Source organism: Rattus norvegicus, chromosome 5 (genome assembly GCF_021556685.1).
Source record: "Rattus norvegicus strain SHRSP/BbbUtx chromosome 5, alternate assembly SHRSP_T2T, whole genome shotgun sequence".
NCBI lineage: Eukaryota > Metazoa > Chordata > Mammalia > Rodentia > Muridae > Rattus > Rattus norvegicus.
The window spans coordinates 73,341,393-73,366,422 of record NC_141538.1 but is presented as its reverse complement, the minus strand read 5'-3'; the positions used below and the strand labels follow the sequence as shown (position 1 = coordinate 73,366,422).

General features: G+C 41.1%; 1 protein-coding gene across 6 annotated transcripts in view; it reads right to left on the bottom strand.

The window, feature by feature from the left end:
- The window catches only part of Slc44a1 (solute carrier family 44 member 1), a 180,309-nt gene that overhangs the window by 60,691 nt on the left and 94,588 nt on the right, over positions 1-25,030 (bottom strand). For all 6 annotated transcript variants that reach the window (XM_087551430.1, XM_087551431.1, XM_087551428.1 and 3 more), the window contains 8 exon segments: positions 17,430-17,599; positions 15,472-15,561; positions 12,422-12,561; positions 11,352-11,538; positions 9,942-10,107; positions 8,952-9,108; positions 7,304-7,387; positions 816-953 (listed from right to left, as the gene is read on the bottom strand). In XM_087551430.1, coding sequence (XP_087407556.1) covers positions 816-953; positions 7,304-7,387; positions 8,952-9,108; positions 9,942-10,107; positions 11,352-11,538; positions 12,422-12,561; positions 15,472-15,561; positions 17,430-17,599 — 1,132 coding nt within the window.

The following is a 25,030-nucleotide window of genomic DNA, read 5'->3' as shown; positions in this document are numbered from 1 at the left end:
TTAGACCCCGTACTCCAGATGCAATATCATCCCTGCCTTGGTAACTTTCCTACCGCTAAGACCAAATATAACACGGAAGGGTGAGGGTCCGTCTCCTCTTACACTTTCATGTAACATGCCATCGCTGAAAGTCAGGGCAGGGGCTCAAGGCACAGCCTGGAAGCAGGAACTGAGGCTGTGGAGAGTGCTGCTGGCTGGCTTGCCCTTCATGCTCGGCTTAGTCTGTTCTTATGCAACACAGGACCACCTGCCCACGGGCTGGGCCCTCCCACATCAATGGCCATCAAGGAAATGACTCCACAGACCGGCCTAGAGTCCAATCTCACAGAGGCACTTTCTCAGTGAAGACTGCCTCTTCACAGACATGTCTAGGTTCATGTCAAGCTGATGGGAACCAGATGTCTACACAACTGCCATCACTACATAGACTGTTTCCTTAATTCTTTTTTATTCCCTTTGTACCTGTGGTTCTGGGGATTGGAGTCATGGTTTTGTACGTGCTAGTAAGTATTTTAGTGAGCTATATCCCTCCTGGTTTCTTCTTTAAGAATGAAAACAAAAAAACCTGCAGGCCTGTTAACCGAGAATAACACAGCTTAGCTCATAAAGTTATTATGAAGATTAAATGAACGTAATACCTGTAAAGTAAATTAAGAAGCAGTCAATGCATATTAAGGCATCATAAATGTTTGCCTCGTAGTAAATGACTTCTAGTTCTATGCTAGGCTACATCATTTTTTTTTTTAATTAAAGAACAAAATTCTGTACATTAATTCAGACATTACGTGTGTCTCAGACAGTACAGGTAGCCTCACCTTGCCTAGGAATAACATGAAGTCCCCCACTGTGTTGATGGCAGCCACTCGCAGAGCATTCTCCACTAGAATGACGAAGGCATCCTTTGCTGAGGTGCAGAAGTTGGTGCTATTGATGGCTGTGGCTGTGTATGCATTCTAGGAGAGAAAAAAGAGGCAGGTTTTATCAGTCACCAGAAATGTAATTTTGAAAGGCACAAACCATGTATGCTTACAATACATCTTGTGAAAAGACTGCAGTAAAACCCACGGCTTTCATGTAAAATAAGACTGGAAACTGAGCATGGGCGCCAGAGCCGGATGGATGGTCTAGAGGAAACCGCTGTGGTAAATGGAGCCTCTTTCAAGTCCTCTTAATTTGGACACCCATGAACTTCCTCTCTGTCTTCCAAAAGTTATTTATAATTTAAACTCTCCTGGATATCTCTGATTTGTGAATAAATGGATCCAGGGTACACTGCTAGCCATTTCTTTGTTGGCTCAAAATGCAGAACATTCCAGAGGTGAGGGGAAAAAAAACTACAACCAAATGGTAGACGACTGTTATGGGGCCAGTAGGAAGCCAGAACACTCCAGTGCTCCAGCAGGACTCGGATACAGACTCTCATCATAAAACTGGTAATTTATTACCTGGATATGTTTATTTCAAAAGTTAAAAGATACAGTACTAAAAAAAATGAGATCTCTGCTTTTCTGTTTGCATCAATTAATTAATTAATTAATTAATCCCCTCATCCCTTCATTCCTTGCTTCCTTACACCGTCATCTGCCCACATGTTCTGTCAGCTAGACAACAGCAGAAACCAAAGAATTAACAGCCCAACTGCAGTGCTCCACATTTTTTTTTCTGTCTTCTACAAAAACTCCTTTTGAAACATTCTACAAAAATGCCTCAGTAAAGTAAAAATAAACCATCTTTTGAACTTGTGTTACAGTCTCCCTGCTGGAAAACTATGGAAAGCAACTGCTGCGGCCAGACCTATTCTTGAAGAGCACAGAATGGTCCCCTGTGCTCACAAACTCCCCAAGCACTCATAAAAAGTCCCATCTAGTTATTTATTCCAGAGCAAGGATGGTCAAGCCACCACCTAAGGGCCATGGCTATGCCTGGCCTGCTGGTCACCTTCATAAATAAAGGTTTACTGGGACAATGTCCTGCTCGTTTGGCTGAAACAAGTGCTTATAACTGAGATTGCATGGCCCACAAACAAGACGCTAAGACGTTTTCTGGTTCTTTCTAGAGAGAAGTGTCCTCTATGCTGCAGTATTGCTGAGGATCAAAACTAAGGTAGGGAGAGTCTCCAGGACCTGCTTCCTCATCCTTTTAAAAATAGGGCCTAAAGTGACCACTCCATGCTCTGCTAGCTTCCAGTCTTTTAGCAAACTTTATTATAATTCTTGTTCCTCTTACTTCCCACCTTGGCGCTGTGAAGTAAACCTTAGACCTCAAAGGTCCCAGCCAAGTGATGGAACGAGCCACAGCCCAGGCCTTCATAACTGTTTTATTGAGTTATTTATTCTGTGGTTGAGACAAGAGGCGCTATGTCGTTTAGCCTGGTCTCAAACTTGCTATAGAGCTGAGATGGCCTTAAACTCCTGATCCTCCTGCCTCTACCTCCACCGTGCCTGGATTATAGCATGCATACCCTGCCTGGCTAGTTCTTTACCCAATGATTTACTGGAAACAGTTTTCAGTGATGTGGGACATGAATCCTTTGATGAGGAAACCTTACTTCCTCTGTTATTTATTTCACTTTTCTGATGCTTATGTTTCTCAGGTAAATGTTCTGCCACTGAGCCACATCCTCAGCCCTGATCTCCTGTGCTGTAAGCTATCACAGACAAATGAATCTTCAGAAGAAAATACCCTCCCATAGCAGCACACTTCCAGAGGGCGCAGGTCCAGTTTCCCGAGTACCCACGTGGTAGCTCACAACTGTACCTTAAATCCAGTTGCAGAGGATCTGTACCCTCTTCTGGCCTTTGTGGGCACTAGGCATACATATATTCAGGCCAAACATTCATATACATAAACTAGAATAAAAAAATCTAATAAAACTGATCCTAATCTAAATTTCATTATTATGTCCAGAATTAAGAAAATTGGGCAACTCTAAGTAATTCATTTATTATTTTTATTTATTTAATTTATTAATTTAAAAAAATATTTTGAGACAAGGCTTCTCTGTGTAGCTAGCTGTCCAGGAACTCGTTCTGTAGACCAGGCTGGCTTTGAACTACCAGAGCTTCACCTGCCTCTGCATCCAAGGTGTGGCCACCAATGCCCAGCTGGGTGTTTTTGTTTTTTGTTTTCCTCTAAAACAGGGCTTTACTGTATATCTCAGGTTGGCCTGCAACTCACTCTGTAGCCCAGGAACAGCCATCTCTGAATCCTGATCATCCTGCCTTAGCCTCTCAAGTGCTGGGAATACAGTCCGAGCCACAAAGCCTGAATAAGAAGACCTATTAAAATCAATTAGGTTCTTAGGAACGAGTCAAGTTTACCTATGATGTTCTCTCTTCCAGTTCCACCAGGGATCTCTTTGAGTTAGAGGCTCCATGTACCCCCGACTTCTCTGTTACCATCATTCCAACCTTCTCCGAGGATCTGACCCTTGCTAGCTAAACTTTCCTGTAGTCTACAGCTGACATATGGAAATGTGAACCATTTGCATAGTCTGGAAAAATGTATTTTGTGTTCTTTAAGTACACACACACACACACACACACACACACACACACACACACACACACTCCTGGAAGCAGGGTGAGATAAAGGAGAGGGCTGGACAAAGCTGGGCTTACAAACTCCTTCTACCTCGAGGACAAGCAATCTGCCACAACGTGCCAACCTCGGTTCTCTTGTCTCTAAAGCAGAGGAAAAAGTGCCTTGTTTATATTATATTTACACTAGGATGGTGCATATTGCAATACCCTAAAAAATTATTTGCTATGAATCCTGCTCACAGAAAAAAGCTTTACGAGTCTAAGAGCTCATCAGTGAGCAGAGTGTTAAACAGCTAGTCCCAAATGGTGCCAGGGTAGACCACTGTGCTCCAGTGCCCAAAGGAAAACACGTTCTGCTTGTAACAATCTCTGTACCTAATATGAATTCAGTTAGACAGACGTGTCATCGCCTTCACGTCCTGTCCAGCGCTAATGAACAAGGAGTGCTCACAGGTCACTGTTTGTCTGTACAATTCTAGCACCTACGCTATAAATAATAAATGGTGTTTCAGTTCTCCTCGGTAAATCCTTTTCAGCAGTGGCAACAAACTGTTGGCCCAGGGATAACTGACCCCAGGTAGCCCTAAGCACTGTTTATTCAGGCTCACTTGGGTTTTGTTTGTTTGGTCTTTTTTCGGGGCAGAGGTGTTTGTTTTCTAAATTAACTGTCAGTACTTTAATAGCAGAAGACAAAACATAAACATTTAGAATTTTGGTGTGTGTGTGTGTGTGTGTGTGTGTGTGTGTGTGTGTGTGTGTGTGTTTCTTCCTTGGAAAACTGGGGAAACTAACACTAGAGACAGTCTACAAACTTACATGACTATGGACTGGAAGACCTCAGTCACGACTCCCTGCTTCAGATGACACAGCGTTCCTTCGGTTCACTCTCCATCACTGTCTATATTGTTTTAGACTTCCCAACTGCCCCTTGACATGCCTGAGTTTTTTAGCTCTGCTCCAGGTTTTCAGAGGCTGCATGCAAACTTCAGTAGAAACAGCAAAAGGCTCGAATGGGCCAACACAAGGAGAGGACAGACTCCTACAGAGTGCTGGATAAAACGGACCTTTAAATGGGACTTCTTCATGGAACGCATGAGGCACAGTGACGGGCAGTACGGTGTGGTATGCGGTTCTCATCAGCTAGCATTGTAACCAGCACCACCATTTCCCTGTGTTCTATTAAACACTTGAAACTTTCAGTGGATGGTAAAAGCAGCCACCATATACTCCTGCCATGAGGAGCTGACTCTACCATGAGCCAAAAAAAAATTTCCTTTTCTTAAGCTGTTTCTGCCAGGCATCTGGGTCACAGTGCTTATGTGTGGTGCTTTACTGAAATGATGTAACCATACTGAAGGTGTGAGATATGATAGAAAGGCTGGGTTGATTCCACTGGGCACTGATTACTTGGCATAATGTGTTTTTCCTCTCTTCACGACAGATGCATGGCTTCATTATGAGAGGTTCTGAACTGGAGTTGACTCTCAGAGACCTTTAGAACCTACACGGCACTGGCATAACTAATAATTCATTCTAAAGGCACCTGAAGACCAACTGTGCCTGTGCATCAGACACTTTGCAACCCTCTGAGAAGACAAAGCAAACAAGATTTCTGCCTTTAAGTGGCTGTCGGGCTACGGGTTAAGATAAAGAAGTGACTTGCAGTTTCAATTCCTTAATGTTCTTCCTAGGCCTGACCTGAAGCTCAGCAGAGGCTGGGCCACTGCAGGGAGTCTTTCCAATGATGGATTTCTGGCACAGGGAAATCAGAGACCAGAGAGACAATCTAAGTCTGTCATCCGGAGGATAAGCTACTACGGAAGCACACCATCTAAGGGCAATGACATTTACTACATCTATCAGTTGTTCCCAGTTCAAATTTTGGTTGCTCTGGGTGTTACTAATATTCTTAAATGAATTTCCAAACACTCGTAATCCACAGATAATAATATGATCTATAAAAGCACGTTGAATATATTCCTACTGAATATAATGAAGCATTATATCCACTTACTCTGTATTCCCCACAGAGCTCACTCAATAAAGTCCAGGCATGCTCAATACCAGTGCCACAGAACGCCCACCTTATGGATAATATACAGTGAATGGGAAGCACAGGGGTTATGGATAAGTGACGGGAAAGTCAATCGCTTAGAGGTGAGTGGTAAGAAAGTCAATTTCGCTTTGGCTTGCTGAATGAGGGCATCAATACATTCAAATTGATCGTTAGGGAATGGGAAAGTAAACAAAAAATAGGCGATGAGGGCTGGAGAGATGGCTCAGCAGTTAAGAGCACTGACTATTCTTCTAGAGGTCCTGAGTTCAATTCCCAGCAACCACACGGTGGCTCACAACCATCTGAAATGGGATCCAATGCCCCCTTAATGGTGTGTCTGAACACAGCTACAGTGTACTCATACAAATAAAATAAAAATAAAAAAATAGACGATGAAAAGGGCTGGCAAGGGCTCAAGGGGCAAACATGCTAGCTATGCAGCGTGCGCGCGTGCGCACACACACACACACAGACACACACACATACACACAACACACAAACACAGACAGACACACAGACACACACACACCACACACAATAAACAAGATGCTCAGGGGGCAAACACACTAGCTATGCAGGACACACACAGAGACACACACATAGACACACACACATATACACATATGCATTCACACACACAGACACACAGACAACACAGTAAACGACAGGGCAAATGAGGACAAGGTAACTCCCCAGCACGTTCTATTTGTTTAGATAGAGAAACACAGAGGGAGGCCTAACCTGTGTCCCCAAGTGTCAACCCCTTCAATCAGCCTTCAAAGTAGTATTTCCTAGGGCTGGGACAGTGGCTCAGTCGGTAAAGTGCTTGCCATGCATGAGGACTTGAGTCCTTAGAATCATGTAAAATCTGGGCACAGTGCCACACACTTGTAATCCCAGAACTGAGTGACCAACAAGGCTAACTCCATCAGCAAGCTCTAGGTTCAGAAAGAGAAGACCCTGTCTCAAAACACAGGTGGTCAACGGAAGGGGAAGACATTAGACACCGACCTCAGGACTCTACTATGTGGGTGCACACACACAGAGACATGGACACATCTACTCCAGGACTCCACACATGTAGATGCACACAGAGACGAGACACACACACACACACATGAGGGTTCCATGCATGTAGACACACACAGAGACACAGAGACAGAAAAGAAACAACACTTTCTCTGATAATATTCCTCAGGTCAATACTTGAGAGATCTCAGTGTTTGACCAAAACAAAACAACAAAAAACAAGCTATCTGCCAAGAGCAGAGACTGTGCAGAGGAGTCAGGGTCTAAAAAGGACTAAGTACCCACGCAAGATTTCTACTGAAGTAAAGCTTTCAAACACTACTTAAATAATGCAAGAACAAAAAAAGAAAAAAAAAAAGAAAAAAGAAAAAGAAAATCCAAACTAACCAAACAAAAAAGCAACCAAACAAAAGAAAATGTGAATTAAGAGAATAGGGACCATTTTTTTCAGAAAGATGACATGTTTATCCATGTATTAAAACTAAAATTAACATAATAACGATGTCAGTGAGCAAACACTCTAGTTTAAAAACAGGAACAAGCATACTCAGTCAAGGAACGATGTATAATACCAGAAGAAAAACGCAGTTTCTTTCAATTGAGTTCAATTAATTTATCCTGGAAGGAGGAACGGCACATGTCCGTTTGAAAGTGGGTCACACATAGTGTACGTTACCTGGTTTAAGTAGCTCAGGCACTTTTCAAGACACCAAAGGCAGCAAATGCAGGATTTCAGCATGCATCGTGCACAAGCGTTTTCCTGAGAGAGGAAAAGGCAGAACAATAAACAAACACAGAAGCAAAAATCTAATCACCATGAGCATCCCTTCAAATGCGAGAAACATTAAGATTTTAAAGCCACAGTATAATTTCAGGGCCTCTATACCCATGCCTTCCCTCTTCCAATATAATGGCTGAATTATTTTCAAATCACTTCAAAACAACAATTTATTTACTAACGACTGCATATATGCTAGAGGAAGACATAGAGAACCAGCAAGACAAAATAAATGTCAGACACCGAATGGTTAGAGTTGGTGTGGTTGGTGACAGTATGGTGTGAGGGTGCAGAAGAGGGAGAGAACGTGCTTGGAGAAGGGAGTCAGGACCAGTTTCCAGGAAAAGGCAGGTTGGGAACAAAACTATGTTGAAGTTCACACTACTTCCAAAGTCAGTGGGGATTCTATATGTTAGTCAGTCAGTAGGGATTCATATATGTTAGTCAGTAGGGATTCATATATGTTAGTCAGTAGGGATTCATATATGTTAGTCAGTAGGGATTCATATATGTTAGTCAGTGGGGATTCATATATGTTAGTCAGTAGGAATTCATCATATATGTTAGTCAGTAGGAATTCATATATGTTAGTCAGTAGGGATTCATATATGTTAGTCAGTAGGGATTCATATATGTTAGTCAGTAGGGATTCATATATGTTAGTCAGTAGGGATTCATATATGTTAGTCAGTGGGGATTCATATATGTTAGTCAGTCAGTAGGGATTCATATAGGTTAGTCAGTGGGGATTCATATGTTAGTCAGTAGGAATTCATCATATATGTTAGTCAGTAGGGATTCATCATATATGTTAGTCAGTAGGGATTCATATATGTTAGTCAATAGGGATTCATATATGTTAGTCAGTAGGAATTCATCATATATGCTAGTCAGTAGGGATTCATATATGTTAGTCAGTAGGAATTCATCATATATGTTAGTCAGTAGGGATTCATATATGTTAGTCAGTAGGGATTCATATATTTTAGTCAGTAGGAATTCATATATGTTAGTCAGTCAGTAGGGATTCATATATGTTAGTCAGTCAGTAGGGATTCATATAGGTTAGTCAGTGGGGATTCATATGTTAGTCAGTAGGAATTCATCATATATGTTAGTCAGTAGGGATTCATATATGTTAGTCAGTAGGGATTCATATATGTTAGTCAGTTAACCCTTCAGGAGATTTACAGATTTTGTGGATTTCTTGACTCCTCAGGCTCACTTTGGTTTCTTGTTCTTCCTGTTCAAAGAGGAAAATCCTTTCCCAGACCAATGTCAAAGGCCACTTCCCCTGGTTCTGCTCAGAGGTTAAGAGACTTACTGTTAGACTCACTGACCTCTGCTGTCACTTACGGGGACATTTGGCTAACTGAGCTGTACCAGACATTTTTTTTCAGGGCATGTGGGATATATAGATGGGAGATAGGGAGGAAGAATGGGATCCCACTTTGTTCAGCCTCTGAAGAAAACATTTATATCCTACTATGTGCAGAAATGAGGTCTGGTGTGCCCAAGAGAATCTGACTAAGCATAGCACTCTTACCTTCCCTTTGAGCTGACTGTGGATATACATAAGGATCATCCTGGGGATCTTGACGAGGGTGATAATGAAGGATCCTTTGGCCACAGTACCGAGGTGGTAACGAATAAGGCGGTTCACTGATGCCAGAATAGGTGTGAAAGGCAAATTCCGTTTATCCCTGTTTTTAAAATGATCAAGATGATAATTAAAACAAAGTCTAGAACAGGAAGGAAACACAAATATATATGGTCTGGAATCGACTGCAATGTAAAAAAAAAAAAACACACACAGCAATATTATCTAGCTTTAGGAGAAACTGACAAAGTAACCACTAAAAATGTTACAAAATCAGCTTCACATCTCTACAACATCAACAGAGCAATTACTAAGCTCTCCACTTTAGATCAAACTGGTTTTGCAAGTTCTTATTAATGACTATTTAAGGAATAAGTTGTATCATTAGAAAATGGAATTTTAAGAAACAGTCTACAGCTGGCCAGGTGTGGTGTAGAACAGGCAGAGGCAGCAGACCTCTAAGTCTCAGGCCAGCCTAGTGTGGGCCAGCCAGCTGTCTCAAAAACACTGTAGCTCTTGAGAATACACTACTGTAAGGCTTATTCCTTTAGGTCTCAATCCTGAAGTTAGCAAAGGGGTCTCACAACAGTTCTTCTGAGAGAAACAAATGAGGCTTTTTACACCTGACACTCAACAAAGTTTACTTCCTTATAGGTCCTTAGGTCCCATCAGAGTCTGCTGTGCTGGAACTGGGTTTTAGGCAATTATAGCCAAGTGTGAAAGAAGGAATAACCAACCACAGAGTTATCAACTGTACGTTGGTCACATTCCTTTCCAACTCCGTCTTCAAACAAACAAACAAACAACAAACAAACAAACAAACAAACAAACAAACAAACAGAAGTGAACCTGTTGTAGCCTCAGCCCCACTATCTTCTCCTGTAGCCATGGCTACCCGAATGAACTAGGGTTTTCTCACAGGTAAAGAAGCCTCACCTTGTAAAGTAGTATGTTACCACAGCTCCTGCCACAGTCATCTGCTGACAGGCGAGAATGAACTCACTGATCCAAATCAGGCCGACCACGTGGTACCACCACATGTACTGCAAAGGCCCAGAGATTTTGTACTCCACGAAACCTTGTTCATTCTGAACAGCACTGCCTGGGAAAATGTCAAGGCAACAAAGAAGCATCACATAAAGCAGAAACCAAGACACTTGGCTACTGAACGTAAGAGAGCAGCAGGATTTCCCACAACACATGCCACTCCCTGCGACCTAGGCGTAAATATGCCGGCTCTTAGTGCTTCACTAAGGGACTCGATCCTCATAGCTTTAAAAAGTTGTAAAACTATACATTACACAATTACACATTTTGGTCTCTTCTAAAGCATCGACAAAAGTGTTTAAACTAATCTATTTAAATATAGTTCTAATTCTATTATCAGTTATTTGGGCCTGAATGTTCAAACACATCAATTGTTGCTTTCTCCCTCCCTCCCTCCCTTCCTTCCTCCCTCCCAGTCTGTCTGCCTGTCTCTTTTTCTTTCTTTCTTTCCAGGGTTTTATTTGTCTAGTAATTATAGATCTAAACCATTCTCTAAGCATAGAAATAATGTCCTATTCCTTTATGGAGTCTGAACTGACTGGACAGAGAAGCTTCACACAAAGTCACTATCACTAACCTCACCTCTCAAGGTTAACACCAATGTCTTAACATTTGGTCCTGAGTCCACTACCATATCAGGAACTCAAGAGTAGTCCAGGATGACTCTGGACTGTAAAGCAAGGCTCAGAGGCTATGAATTTATTAATTCGTTACAAAATGGATCCAAATACCTAAGCAAACTGAGAATTCACTTCAAATCCATGACCCTCTTGAAATTAAACAGTGTTAGGGTGTAGCTGGCTTAGATCCTAATTGCTAAGATCTGCTAAAAGTCATGAAGTTGGGAATATGTTATGGGTGCCCACTCTTGTTAAGATTGATGGCTACTGTATCTTTGTCAACAAATGTATGAAGAATTGTATCTCTCTGGGGTGTGTGTGTGTGTGTGTGTGTGTGTGTGTAGTGTGTGTATTGTGTGTGTGTAGTGTGTATTGTGTGTGTAGTGTGTAGTGTGTGTGTATAGTGTGTGTGTAGTGTGTATTGTGTGTGTGTAGTGTGTGTGTAGTGTATTGTGTGTGTGTAGTGTGTGTGTGTGTAGTGTGTGTATTGTGTGTGTGTGTGTGTGTGTGTGTGTGTGTGTGTGTGTGTGTGTGTGTGTGCACTAGGAATCAACAGGCTGTCACTCATGTGGGCAAACATTCTATACTGAGCTACACACCCAACCCTCTCTGATGACTTAAAATACACGGGTGCAAATTAGATTCATAAACAGGAGGAAGAAACTGCATTTCTTCTTACCAGTAGTGCCAAGGAAGAGAAGTGTCATTATCCAGTATGCCCAAAATAAGACGAGAGCAAAAAAAGTCCAGAAGGGCTGGAAGACTAGCAGAGGCAGGTGTATGAAGACCTTGCCAGCCACGTGGAACAAGGCGATGGTGAGAGCGACGCGTTTACGCATAACCAGCATGATCAGGAAGAGAATGACCTGAGCGGAGGGAAGAAGGGAGAGCGCCGCGTCTCTAACTGGAAAACACAAACTGCAGAGCCGTGCACACTTCTAACGCAACTTTCTCAGTCTATGAAGACCTTCCCTTTCCCCAGTAATTACAGCTGAAATGTGTTGTCAGTCAGGACTAGACTCTTCATTTGCACAGAGGTGCCTATCACTCTGAGCAGTGTTGGCAGAGCTACGTTCCACCAGCTCAAGCAAGGAAAGTACTCTGTGCTTCACCTCTTGTTGCCTGAAACTCCTTAGGTGGGTTCTTGCTACTCAGTCTCCACCTCTTGAAGCTAGCATAAAGAACTCTAGTCGAAGAAGCGTAACTAACAAGTATCTTTGGGGCCAATACTTTTAATGCCATTATTGTTATTATTAGCCTGCTCAAAAAAAAAAAACCAAACAAACAAACAAACCTTGAGATTATCTCTCACTTAACTATAGGCTAGTCAGTAAGATTTTTCGCTATATAACACATGTTTAAGTAGAATGCATATCACAATACCACATCTATTGTTAAAAGGTAAGTCTTAAATAAAAGGGAAAATAACAAATGGACAAGTAAGAGGAACAATACTGTACTTCTTAATGTATTATTCAGCAATATGGAAAACTGTTTCCAAAAATGTAATTATATTATGACAATAAAAATGTGTTATTAGCAAATGTCAATATAAACATCCCAAGTGAAAATTAACTCAAAAAAGCACGCAGGGCAGAACGAACAGTTGCATCAAAGGACATTCATTAATCAGAGAAGCCTCTACCAGACTTGGAACTGGAACTCCACTATGGCCAGAGTGAGTTTCCATTCCGTTTAGGATCACATGCACATAACACTGAGATCTCTCTCCACTGGCATCCAACTCACAGTGAACACCGTAGCAGAAATGGCATAGATGAGGAGCGCCCGCAGATTGTCTTCCGCGATCTGAAGCTGTTCAGGAATAACTGTTTCTTTGGGGGACCTTCTCTGCTTTGCATATAGCCACCATAGTACACCGGTGCCACCTGGAGATACATGACAGTTGGTTTTGCAAATATCAATACAAGAAAATATGGGACATAGATACTTAACTTTCTGGACCTACACTTTTATCACCATTTGGGACACAGTGACAATTCACTTAACTAGAAAGCATGTGGTTGTCTTTGGTATCACAAGAAGGAAGGTAGCTTCCATATTAAGTGTCTACAGGTCCTTCAGTGTATCGATTAGACTTTCTCAACATATCCATCACTGACCATGAAGCTGTAACAACAGATACCTCCAAGAGAAACTGGTAAAAACAAAGCCTGGTGCCGACCGCCATGCAGTTGATTAAATGTTTGAACAGAGATGAAATAACGAATAACAGACAGAGTGTATGAAAGAGTAGTTCTCCCCAAAGGTGGGAACAAAGCAGGAAATCTCTGAATGCACTGGGTTCTGAGCATGAAGAACTTTTATCTCTAATACTAGCTCAGATATGAAAAGGCTGAAGAGCAAGGCAAACCCACGTCCATATATACCACAATTTTCACTCAAGGCATTTATTTAGCACCTATCCACCAGGGACAGGGCAGTAAACAGATCCTCACCGTCTCTGCTCACTGAGCTTACACAGCAATGAGGAAATGGAAGCTTACAGAAACAACTCACAAGAGAATGTAAAATCTAAGGGGGAAATCTAGACAGGACAGGGCTGGGCTGAGGAAGGTGCTGCAGCTTTTTTAAAACACTGATAACAAGGCCTCCCTGAGATGATGTGTGTGGGCAAGACAATAACGCCTGAGAGAGATCAGCTTCTGAGAGTGCCCAGGGAAAGAGCATTCCAGAAGGAAGTCTAGGAGGCTGAGGCAAGACCATGAGTACTAGGGGAGTTCCTTCTCTAAGCCTACAGAGACCACTGATCCATTCTAAAGTGAGTAGCAAGAAAGACATGCTAGGAGGTATGGGTGGAAGGATACCCGGATGCCAGACTTCCCTGGAAAAGAGTCACTGGCTACCACAAGGAAGGGCCATTCAAAGCAGAGTTGAGGGAGAGTAGTATAAATCATGTCTGACAGATAAAAACTGGACTAAGTTCTGCACTTATCAACCAGACCTCCATCTATAGGTTCCCTGTCATGCTTGCTGGTGAATAGTAAATGAGTTTTCTTCTAACGAAAACTGGTGGAAACCAAACTAGTTAAAAGTATGTAAAAATATTTCTTCCTCTTGGAAGCCCCCAAGGTACCAGAAAGCTGCTTGGGAAACTGCTCAACACATCGGAAAACCAAAGCAATTCTGCATTCTCTACAAACAGGAATAGACCGTTCTGAGAGGAGCTGAAGCTCTGGGAGATCAGACTGAATGCACCTACTTCAGGGATGACGCCACTTAGCGGGTGCTAACTCCTGCGCTGATCCCTCTACTGCTGTGACCCACAGTAAACGGTCATCATTCATTTCGCAAACAGGAAAACTGAAATTGGGGGAAGCTAAGTAACAGGAAATACCATGTGCTACTGTGGTAGACTTAGGTTTATGATGAAAGCTATGTATCTGAACATGAGTCAGACTCAAAGGCTGGCGGGCAAAAGAAAAACGCAGAGGAGAGGAGGAAGAAGAGATAGAGTGGAACTAAGGATCGAATCTCAGGCCCTCCCTGTCTTGCCAGACGTGGACTGACAGTGGGAAAATGAACCAAGAGGGAACAGAGTCAGCCCGACCAATTCATCCCAGTGTAAGAGAGAATAGCAAGGCTGTTCAGAGGACTGTAAACTATCACAGAATAAGCAACAAGTTTTAGAAGAAATAAACCCCTGGGACAGGAACAATGATCAGATATAGAAACAAAAACAGTGCTTCAGAGGTGGGAAGGAGCCATCCCCAAAAGACGCCAGGCGAGGCTAGGAAACAAACTCATCTTTTAAAACCTTTACATTATAGGGCTACAGGACAACACATAAAAATCTCTAAGGGGTGAAATCAGGCAAAGAAACAAAATGCAATATGGTCATTCTGAGGATTCTGGGGGTAGAGTGAAGGCAGGAAGGAACATATGTGCCTGAATATGCTTCTACCCAGAGAATCCAAAATGTGCACGTCAAGGTAAAGGCAATATTGGATCATCAAGAACTGGGAAAATGCAGAATCCATTAAGTCCCTCGTGAATACATCATCTGAATTCAGTCAATACATAGGTGAGCCAAATGACAAACTCAGAAAGCCTTACAGGCACAGGATCCAGAAGATTAGTCCAAGAAACCGAACCTTAAATGTAAATGTAAGTCGAAGACCTTTCAAGGCAAGGCTAAATAAACTCTTAAGGCACAGTGTGTAAAAACAATATTTTAAATATAATAATACCTTGGATGTAAAAGCTCTGGTTATTTGACAAGGCTAAGAGGCATGAGTGAACAGAGGGGAGTCTGTAGCGCAGGAAGGTAGGAATGTGCTAACTGTGAAAAGGCAACGCTATCATATGACTCCATCTTTGACAATCACAGGATTATCAGTATCTTACAATTAAACACAGGTTACCAATTGTGAAAGTAGGAATAGCTTAGATACAGTGAAGACTGTCAGAAAACAGTGCATATAGAAACACAAGGGAGAGGGAAATGTAAAGGCAGGTGTGAACAGCAGAAGGACGGGCACTAGTCAGATTAGAGACACAAATGGGGAGTCAGGCAACGCAGCTCAAAATGTTAATTAAATGCTGTGTGCTCTTACTCATGCACAGAGAAAAGGGGATGTGTTTCAAGTGCTAACCAGAGTGAAATGAGGAAATGAGACTCTAATTATGATAACCCCCCCGAGGCAAAAATAAACACTCGTTCTGGAGAAGAAGAAATAGCACAGGAAAATAAAAATTTCATTTTCTTCTTTTTATTTCAGTTTCCACCATGAAATCAATTAGGCATCATGAAAACAAAGAGGAAGAGAAGCGCTTACCTAGTGAACCCAGGATGACCAGAATCGTTAGGATCCACACTAGCACTCTTGAGATATACCGGATAATCACCATCAAAATCATGGACAGAACTGCAGGGAAGACAGAGAACACAGAGGATATCGTTTGAAAAACACAAGGGGACACAAAGAGAAAGACACACGAGTGTTGTTTTTCCTACAGGAATAATTTGATGCTATTGGACTTAGTTCATGACCACAGTTTTGGAAAGGGACAGGCTGTTTCTGATACTATGGTTCACACATCTAAACAGCATGTCAGAAAACCAAAGGTCCTAACTGCGTGGGTTACAAACTACAGAAGAGAACGCATGCTAATGTGAATGCTGACTGCACAGCAACCAGGGTGACATCAGACATGCACACAGACATCAGCACAACAGGTGTAGAGCATGACATGTCATGTTGGTGACCAAAACGAAAACACACACACAAACCATAACGTGTAGCTACAGACCAATTACTGCCCCGAGCAGCCTGTACTGTCTCAGGACAAACTTCTCTAACTCAACAAACTAGATGGCATTTTAACATTGTCTAATAGTTTACATTTAACTGTACAACTCATATAGGGGGTATGAGCCTACTATATAATATATTATATTATATAATATACAATCCTTAAAGTACTAAAGCCAAATCCCCATGGACCTCATTTCTCAACTCACTGCAAACCTTTTCCTCTGTTCCTTGGGTTGAGTTACTCAGAAAACTCCCTTATCTATCCCCAACTCAATGCCAGTGAGCCAAAAACATAATTAAAATTCCTGAAAAAGGGGGCACTTAACCGTCATGTGAGAAATAACAGTTCTGAATAACACTTTGTAAACATTTAATCATCTGAAGCCCACTCCACAAAGAAATGAACAAAGATATCATGGACTTATATTCTTTTCTTCTGCAGCAGGAGAGGAATATTCTAATAAAAGTGGAATTCCAATGAATTCACATTATTAATCTTAAAGTTTGTGCATGTGTTTTTGGTTAAAGTATCAACCATTTCAGAAAACCAAGTGACTTTTTTTTCCAGTCACATTTCTGTGGGCCATCTACAAAGCTAAAGAAATGGTTAGGTCTGTGTATAGGAGTTTAAAGGTACTATTTGAACCGTAAAGGGACAGGAATAAGAGAACAGATGTGAGTCTTTGAAACATCACAGACCTATAATTCATGTGTACAGCGGCATTACTTAAACTGAGTCATGTACCACTATGCAAAAAGAAAACACTGTCTCCATGAATACAACTGCTATTAAACATACACCAACACTAACTTTACTTATGCAATAAAATAGTTGTTTGGTTCCTACTAGCTCATCTCTCCCAAGTAAGAAATCTTATAAACTTTCATAGGCAATTCTATAGTTTTAGAATCATGTAGGGTTTTTTTTTTTAATTTTCAAAATAATATTAACTTTTAGAATCTAATTATTGACTAAATAATTCTCCGGCTAACAAGTGGAGATTTCCTCATTTCTCCCAGCAAGGCAATACTATAAACTATAGCAAAAATGTAAAATTACATACATCAAAAGTAAATCTATGCTCTTATAATATATAAGATTCTTATATGTTCTCTCTATATAGAATAGCTTCTCTTATGTATAAATATACCTTTGGAATGATATCTAAAAACAAGAGGATTGATAAATCATTCAGAGGAGCCTCTGGCTAATATTAAAGATAATCAACTCTGACAGTAACCAAGCGTGGGGAAACAAGTCTTTAATCAAAGCAAAAAACAAAGCAACAAGAGTTTCAGATATATGCCATACATACATTTATGTATATATTTATAAGTAAATGTAATCTGAAACAGTTATTTTGGCCACGGGCAGTCAAACATTTTACACCGATCCCCAACTGTATGCATATTTTGGCTAAAGACAGAACAGCCATCTGCAGTACTATGAAACAGCTAATAATGAGAAAAACAATTACCTAGTGATAACAAGCAAAGTCCCAATATAATTTCTTTGCTGGTCATTACTCCACTAATCAGCCTGTGTAAGACACTATTGTCACTGACAAAGGTGATCAGGGCCTCTGCAAACTTGGCATAGCAGGAAATGTTCACAGGAGCACAGCGATGGAAGAATGGAATAGGTGCACTGGTGACACAAGAAAAAAAAATCAGAAAAAAAATTACTCCTACGTAATATAAATGCCACATCAAACACACAAATGAGAGGTGAATATGGCTGCAATACACTCCACCCTGCGCGTCATGGGAGCTAAGTGCTGTGCGCTAAGGAGATGACCGCTGTGCGTAAAGGAAGCTAATCTTACCACAAGCTTATCAGAGAGGGTGGAGTGTGCATTCCGACAGAAGACGTTACCCTCCCCTTCTGAAGAGAAATACACACATACACATATGCATGGAGAACTACCAGAAGCAAAAGCAAGCACTCGGGACTGCACATCTAGCAGGAGCAGATGGCGGAGTTGACGAGCATGTACTTCATTCCGTGGGAAATGAACTTCTGCCAAGAGCAACTTAAAAGTAAACGTACACACATGCTTTTTACGTGAAATGGGCCACCATTAATAGAATGTTTCCTCTTTTAAACCGTCGTAGGAAACCTCATATTAATAGAGGTGGTTAGGGCACGAGCTTAGATACCCTCATTTAAACAAAAGCATGCCAAGACATTAACAGACATCAACTTAAAACAGCCATTAGAACTAATCTATAGAAATGTTCATAACACAGAAATACATGGGGAAGTCACATATAAGGTAGTGGTGATATCTCTGTATAAAAGATTATACACAAATATGGGAACGACAAAATACTTTACTAAAAAGTGAAAAATACATGACTTGTTAGGGTCATGGAAATCAGGACTGTTTCCTTTTTCAGTTTGGTAGTGAACCCAGGGAGGATCTCAGGCATGCCAGACAATTGCTCTACTACTCAACTATACTCCAGCAAATTTCTTTACCATTTACATGTTACGTAAGTGATATATATGATATACATATATCATATATATGATATGTGTCTAGAAAAAAAGAAAATGATTTAGGCATTTAATCCAAGCTTCCCTGTACTATAGCTGGGACGTGTGAGAGAACATAGGTATGTATGAGGCATGACTCGAATCTGACTTGTAATAACATGGATCTGCTTCAGCTTCTGAGAGAATAACACACATATACATAGTGAACCAGGAACACTAGACTTTTAGGAGAGCTCATACATATAAATACATAGGTATAAATAGATGTGTACAAACTAAGGTAACATTTGGCCATCCTTGCACAAAGCTAACCTGATTAGAGCTGTTTGTGTGACAAGTGGCAGGTCTAAGACTGGACTGAAGACTTGTTTTTGTGTCCTCAATCTCAAATATTGGTCTAATTAGTGGGTAAAATTATACGGTTGGACACCAAACTTCAAGGCTTCTAATCTCAAGAAAACAATAACTGACTTGAAGCAAAACGCTGTCTTTGTTTCCTTCCTCAAAAAAAATTCTTTTAGTAAGTGAACTATGTATCTGTTCTCATTAAATGCCATTAAATGAACACGGGTGGCAATGAACAGTGCCATTCATACTACTAGACGTTACAGAAAACAAAGTCATTCTAAAGATGAAGCCTTACCTTGGGTGTTTTCAGTAAAATGTATCCAAAAATGATGTTGTAACACTATAACGTGAATATTCACTTTTTAAACCCATTATCTGTGTACCTGCCTGTATGTGCATACTTCCAAAATGGCATTGAACGAACTCCCTAGAGTCAAGGCCAAATTCCTAACACTTTATTTTAAATTGTAGGAGGCTAGAACATTCTGAGCAACTGTTTCTTGAACAACATTATGTCATTAAAAATGAGAAAAGGTATCAAATTACATAACATTTTTAAGTGAAATAAATGTAGTTAGAATCGCTACAAGAATTAAAATGGATTAGCTATAAATCTGTAAGTCAACAGAGGCTGATTTAGGGCAGAAGTCTTTAAACTGACACTGTTATAACTGGCAGGTTATAATTATTTTTTCCTAATGTTGTCTAGAGGGATGTCTTTTCTGTCAAGTCAGAATCTCTGTCTAACTACACTTCCAACTCACAAGCGTGCGCACACGCACGCGCGCGCGCACACACACACACACACACACACACACACACAGAAGGTTGGCTCTGCATCTTTAGTGGTCAAATGTTCTCTGGTCTACAGTCACTTGCATTTCTACCTTCTGTGTGTGTTGGCCTGTCATCTCTGACTTAGCTCTAGCTGACCTCACTTGCCTCTACCTTTAACCTGAAAGGGACACACTGTCTTCTTCACTAGTCCTGAATACTCTTTTGTTGTTTCCTATCAGACATTAAAGCCCTAATTCTCCTGACACTGCACTTACAAGCCATTGTCTTCTCGGTTTTGTTTTCTAAGTCTCCTCAGGTCATCAGCATCACCACCGTCACTCAAGAGCTGGCCCATAAGACAATGATTCCAGTTCTCACGACAAGCATAGTGCTTGCTTCCTTATCAATTTAGAAGGAAGAGAGCAGCTTGAAAAAAAGAAGGACTGTACTTTTAGAATACTAATCCTCTCCATCTATTTAGGAAGAAATGCCTAGTCAGGCAGCTTGGAACTGTCACTTGGCCCACTCTTTTGCAAATACCCTCCAAAGAATTGGGGCAAAACAACAGTATCCTTTTTCTTTACAATTTACTGTATGTTAGTTAAAAAAAAAAAAAAAAAGACTTGGTAGCTCTCGATTTTAAAGTATAAAAATACCAAAAACAAGTTAACTGCATTGACTATAGTCAAAATGGTCAAAATCTGCTTTGAACGAAAACAAATAAGAGAAAAATAGGAAGGATTTATGGATGCATTATTCAAAAATAAAATTAAATACATAGCCATGAAGCAAAAAACACCGGATCTCTGTTTGCTGTCCTGCTTTCCTTCTTTCTCCCTTCCCGCCTTCCTTTCTTCCTTCATTCTTTTCCCACTCCTTACTACTGAACTCGGGGCCATGGGCCATGGATTCTGTCACTTATCTATATTCTTAGCCCCTTGAACTTTTCTGTTGCTGCTCTTTAGTTTCTGATACACAGTCTCTAGTAGTCTAGGCTCCTCTCAAACTCATAGCAATCCCCCTGCCCCCACATCTCAACTTCCCCAGTGCTGGAATTATAGGTTATTTTTATACCACCATATTTAGTTTTGCATTTTATCTTTCCTTTTTTGTTTTGTTTTGTTTTTTGAGATAGGGATTTTCTGCAAAGGTCAGGCTGCCCTCGAGCTCACTCTGTAGGCCAGGTTGGCCTCAAATTCAGAGATCCGCCTCCCTAGTGCTGGGATTAAAGGCGTGTGCCAACATCACCCGGCTTTTCATTGTAAAGCTTAATTATTTAAAATTTTTAGCTATTAAATTTATTCTTGGACAAGTTCATACCTGGATAAAATACACTCAAATCAGTTTACTCTCACAGAATTCCTTTTATTTTGAGTACTTCTTACATGGAAATGCTTGTGTTTTATTTTACCACTGAAGTCCTATTTAACATGGTGAATTCAAAATGAATTATGTCATTTCGCATCCCCCGAGAAAACACTTCTGAGCTCCTGGTATATGAGATCATGTCTGTACTATTGTCTAGCCTATATGATATAGTCTTTACTTAATGAAGAGGGCACACATCATAAAGAATTCTCTCGACAGTAAGTTTCTCTCTCTTTCAAGGCCACAGGCTAATGCATCTTGAAGAAGTCAGTGTGTGTCCTGTAGGGCCTGGCATTTCACATTACTGAAATATTAGCCAACAAGAACAAAATGTATGTGTAGCAAGTCTTTTAAAGATACTTTTAAAAATGAGCCACTCATAGGTAGAGTGTATATTACCTGGGCAAACGCACTGTTCACCTCCCGTTTAAGTCCTGACTACCACAGGGAAGGAGATCCCTAATGCCCATGGTTCCTGATAAAATATCTGCTCTGTGTGCCTTCATAAGAGGAGGCCGAGATCAGCATCTCACTCGCGACTTCAGAACCTCAAGCTAAAACTAAACAACCACACATGATTTCTAGCTCGTAGCGTCGAGAAAAGAATAACAATAAAGGGTTCTAGAAAGATCTCTGTGGTGTCTGAAAAGCAGGAACTAAAGTCAGGAAGAGTTTAGCAGTTATATAAAGTATTCTTTGTATATTTCACTTTATGTTCCCTCTCCTTACCCCTTTATACACCTTAGAAACAGCAGCAACTGCCACAGAATCCTATAAGATCTCAGCTCACACTGACTCACGGCAATTACTGCGTGGCCTTGGGTAACCTACTTTCTCTCATCTTCCATTTTCTTCATCTACAAATCAGGGGCAAAATCTGCACAGGTTTTGTGAGGGTTCAATGATAGAGTAATACACACGAGGAATGGGATGTTGGTCAGACACAGGAAGTGATTTGTAAATCAATTCATCCATCGATAGGAATACTGCTTCTTGACTATTCATGCCTCACCTCAGCACTATGTTAACTGCCCGGCACCAGCAACCATTCTGGTATCAAGAGGAGCCTAAGAAAGCTGACAAACCGAGAGACTGTCTTCTGTCCCTGTTGTTATCCTTCCCTGTGTGCAATACTGCAGCAAGCATTCAGGGTGGGTACTCCCCACATTGCTACTCCACTTGGCACTGCGTCCAGCACAGGTATGAATTTGGGTAAACCTTAGCCCTTTCTAGCCATTTTCTCTTAAAACCTCAAAGCTCTCGGGCCATCTGAGTTTTAATGCATATTAGCGTTTTACTGCAAAGCAGTCTGCAGTTGCTTTTGCTAAGTTGGGCACTGTCATCATCAGCTGTACCCCTCTGGGCACCCAGGAAGGTCTGGGTAAGCAGAAGGGCTCTAGAAGTAGGGAGAGAGAATACTTCTCAAGCTGGGTGCCAAGAACAAAAATGAACACTTCACAGGCATTATCCTAATCCCTGAAACATTTTTGTGAATATGAATTGTGGTGGTTGGTGGTTTGAACAAGTTTGGCCCCAATATACTCATAAATTGGAATCCTTGGTTCACAGGGATTGGCACTGTTGGGAGGTGTGACCTTACTTGAGTAGGTGTGGCCTTTCTGAAGGAAGTGTGTCACTGTGGAGGCGTGCTTTGAGGTTTTCTATGCTCAAGCTACACCCTGTGTAGAGCAAAGTGTCCATCTGCTCTCTGCAGATCAAGATATAGAGCTCTCAGCTCCCTCTCCAGCACCATGTCTACCTGCACACTGCCGTGCTTTCTGCCATGAGAATGCACTAAACCTCTGAACCTGTAAACCAGACCCAATTAAATGTTTCCCTTTGTAAGAGTTGCCTTGGTCATGGTGTCTTTGCAGGGCAACGGAAAATGCCTATTTCTATTTATTCATGGAGAAACTTGATTTACACACAGCTCAAGAGACTCATTCCAGCTGATAAATAGAACAATGGGACAAAGTACCTCCACAGACTATAAATTTTAGGTTTTTCTTACTGAGGATCGCTGAAAACAGTCCCTTTGTTTTCACGTCTGCAGACTTAAGTCTTGATTTTTCCAGCAGCAGTTTAACAAGACTGAAAGAGCTGGAAATCAATGTGACCGGTGTGCCCTTTTCTACTTCCCAACAGAATATTTCAAACTCAAGTTCAGAAGTCACGACTTGCTTGAACCCAAGTCCCTGCTGCTCTGTCTCAGGAGGACACTATGTTCCTCGGGGGAGAGGAAGAGGAGGTGTGAAAGGAGGAGCACACTGGAAAGGAGGGCGCTCACTCCGGTTCCAGGGAATCGGACATGGTCTTCTGACCTCTGCAGGCACCTACCCACACCTACATGTATATTTAAAAGAGGGCTAGTAACTGTGGTATACACTTTTAATTCCAGCACTTGCAAGGCACAGGCAGGCTAATCTTTCTAAGTTCAAGGCCAGCTTGGTCTATATAGTGAGTTCCAAGCCAGCCAGAGTTATACATGAGACTCTTGTCTAAGTTTCAAAATGAATGAAGAGATGAATGAATGAATAAATAAATGAATGAATGAATGAGTGAATAACAAATGCTGGCCAATATGGGAGGATCACAGGCTGGGGGATGGGGTTGTGATATGAGCTATACCCACACCCATCCACAACTGTGTAGGAGCAAGGCAACCTCGTTTCCATGCTCAGAATTTTCCAGCTATTTTTTAAAATTTAAATAGTATGTTTTAGCCTAGAAAGAATGAGTCTATACTCAAAATATACATTTAAAACAAACTTTAGCAGTTGGGCAGAAATGCATATAAAATACTTCTCTTCTCCACTGAGCCGTTATCTCCAAGACAGGGTTGACTGAGGTGCCTAGGCTGGCCTCAAACTTGTTATTGAGCTCAGGCCTTGAAATTGAGGTCTTCCTGCTCCAGCCGCTTTAGTATTTGGGATAACAGGCCTATACCATCAGGCCCAGCTCTGGCTTGTTTCTAATCAATACATTTTCTACAATGACTGGATCCAAAGCACCTTTGCTTTGCAGCTGTGGTGTGCCTTGCACTCTTCACTTCTATGAGTGCAATCTCCCGAGTCGTGAGTTTAAGGCTGTAATTTTTAAATCCTCCCCAAGTTTCTTCTGAAACAGCCCCTTTATGCCTACAGGCTTTCAATTCTGATCTGACAGCAGCAACTTGACAAGGATCAAAGAGCTAGAAATGAATTTAAGTGATGCGTCTGTTTCGTACTTTGCAAAAGAAAATTTAAAATTCAAGTTAATAAAGCCAAAGTTATAGCCGTAAGTAATCCTAAAGTTGACATGATCTGCTCTCACATACACGAATCTCAAAATTTTCACTCGACAGCCCCCCATCACATACTGACTTCTAGTCAGCTCTATAGGTTTTCCCTGTCGCACTGACAGAAAGATAAAACACTTCAAAGTGCGTGCACACGCAAATGTATGCACATGTATACATAATTTTGAGAACTACTCTCTAATGCCTGAGTGTCTGTATCTTTAAACAAAGTCTATGTATCATGTTTCTGTTTGCTTCACTTCTAAGTACTGGGAACCGCTGCCAAAGAATATTTCTTCATCTTCAGTCTATTACGTACAGTCAGGATTTAATAATAAATGTTTGCTAAATAAGATTTTGGATAATGCCTGGCAAATAGCCTAACACTGAGAATACGCCTGAAGGATGATAAAACTGGAACAACAATATGGGTAATTCACATACTTTAAAAATGCAGAGTAAATAACAAAAACAATTTCAGTTGGTGTTACTGGGATCAGTTTCAAGGCCTCTATGGGGACGGTGGGAATTGGATCTAACTTTGCTGCAGATTTGACAATGATTCGAGTTTTATATACTTAAAAATTGTGGAATTAAAATTAAAAAAAAAAACCATAAAAGCCCTGAGAGAAATTCGAAATATCTGAGAACAAGAGAAGTTGTCTGTGAGTAAGTTTTTATAAGGATTTGAGAAACAAAACGGAAGAGCTATTGTTTTAGTCATACTTCTAAAATACGGTTAGAAGGATGCCCCGGCAGCAGGCATCATCAAACGGCAATGTTCTCAGAACAACAAGGTGCTACATTTA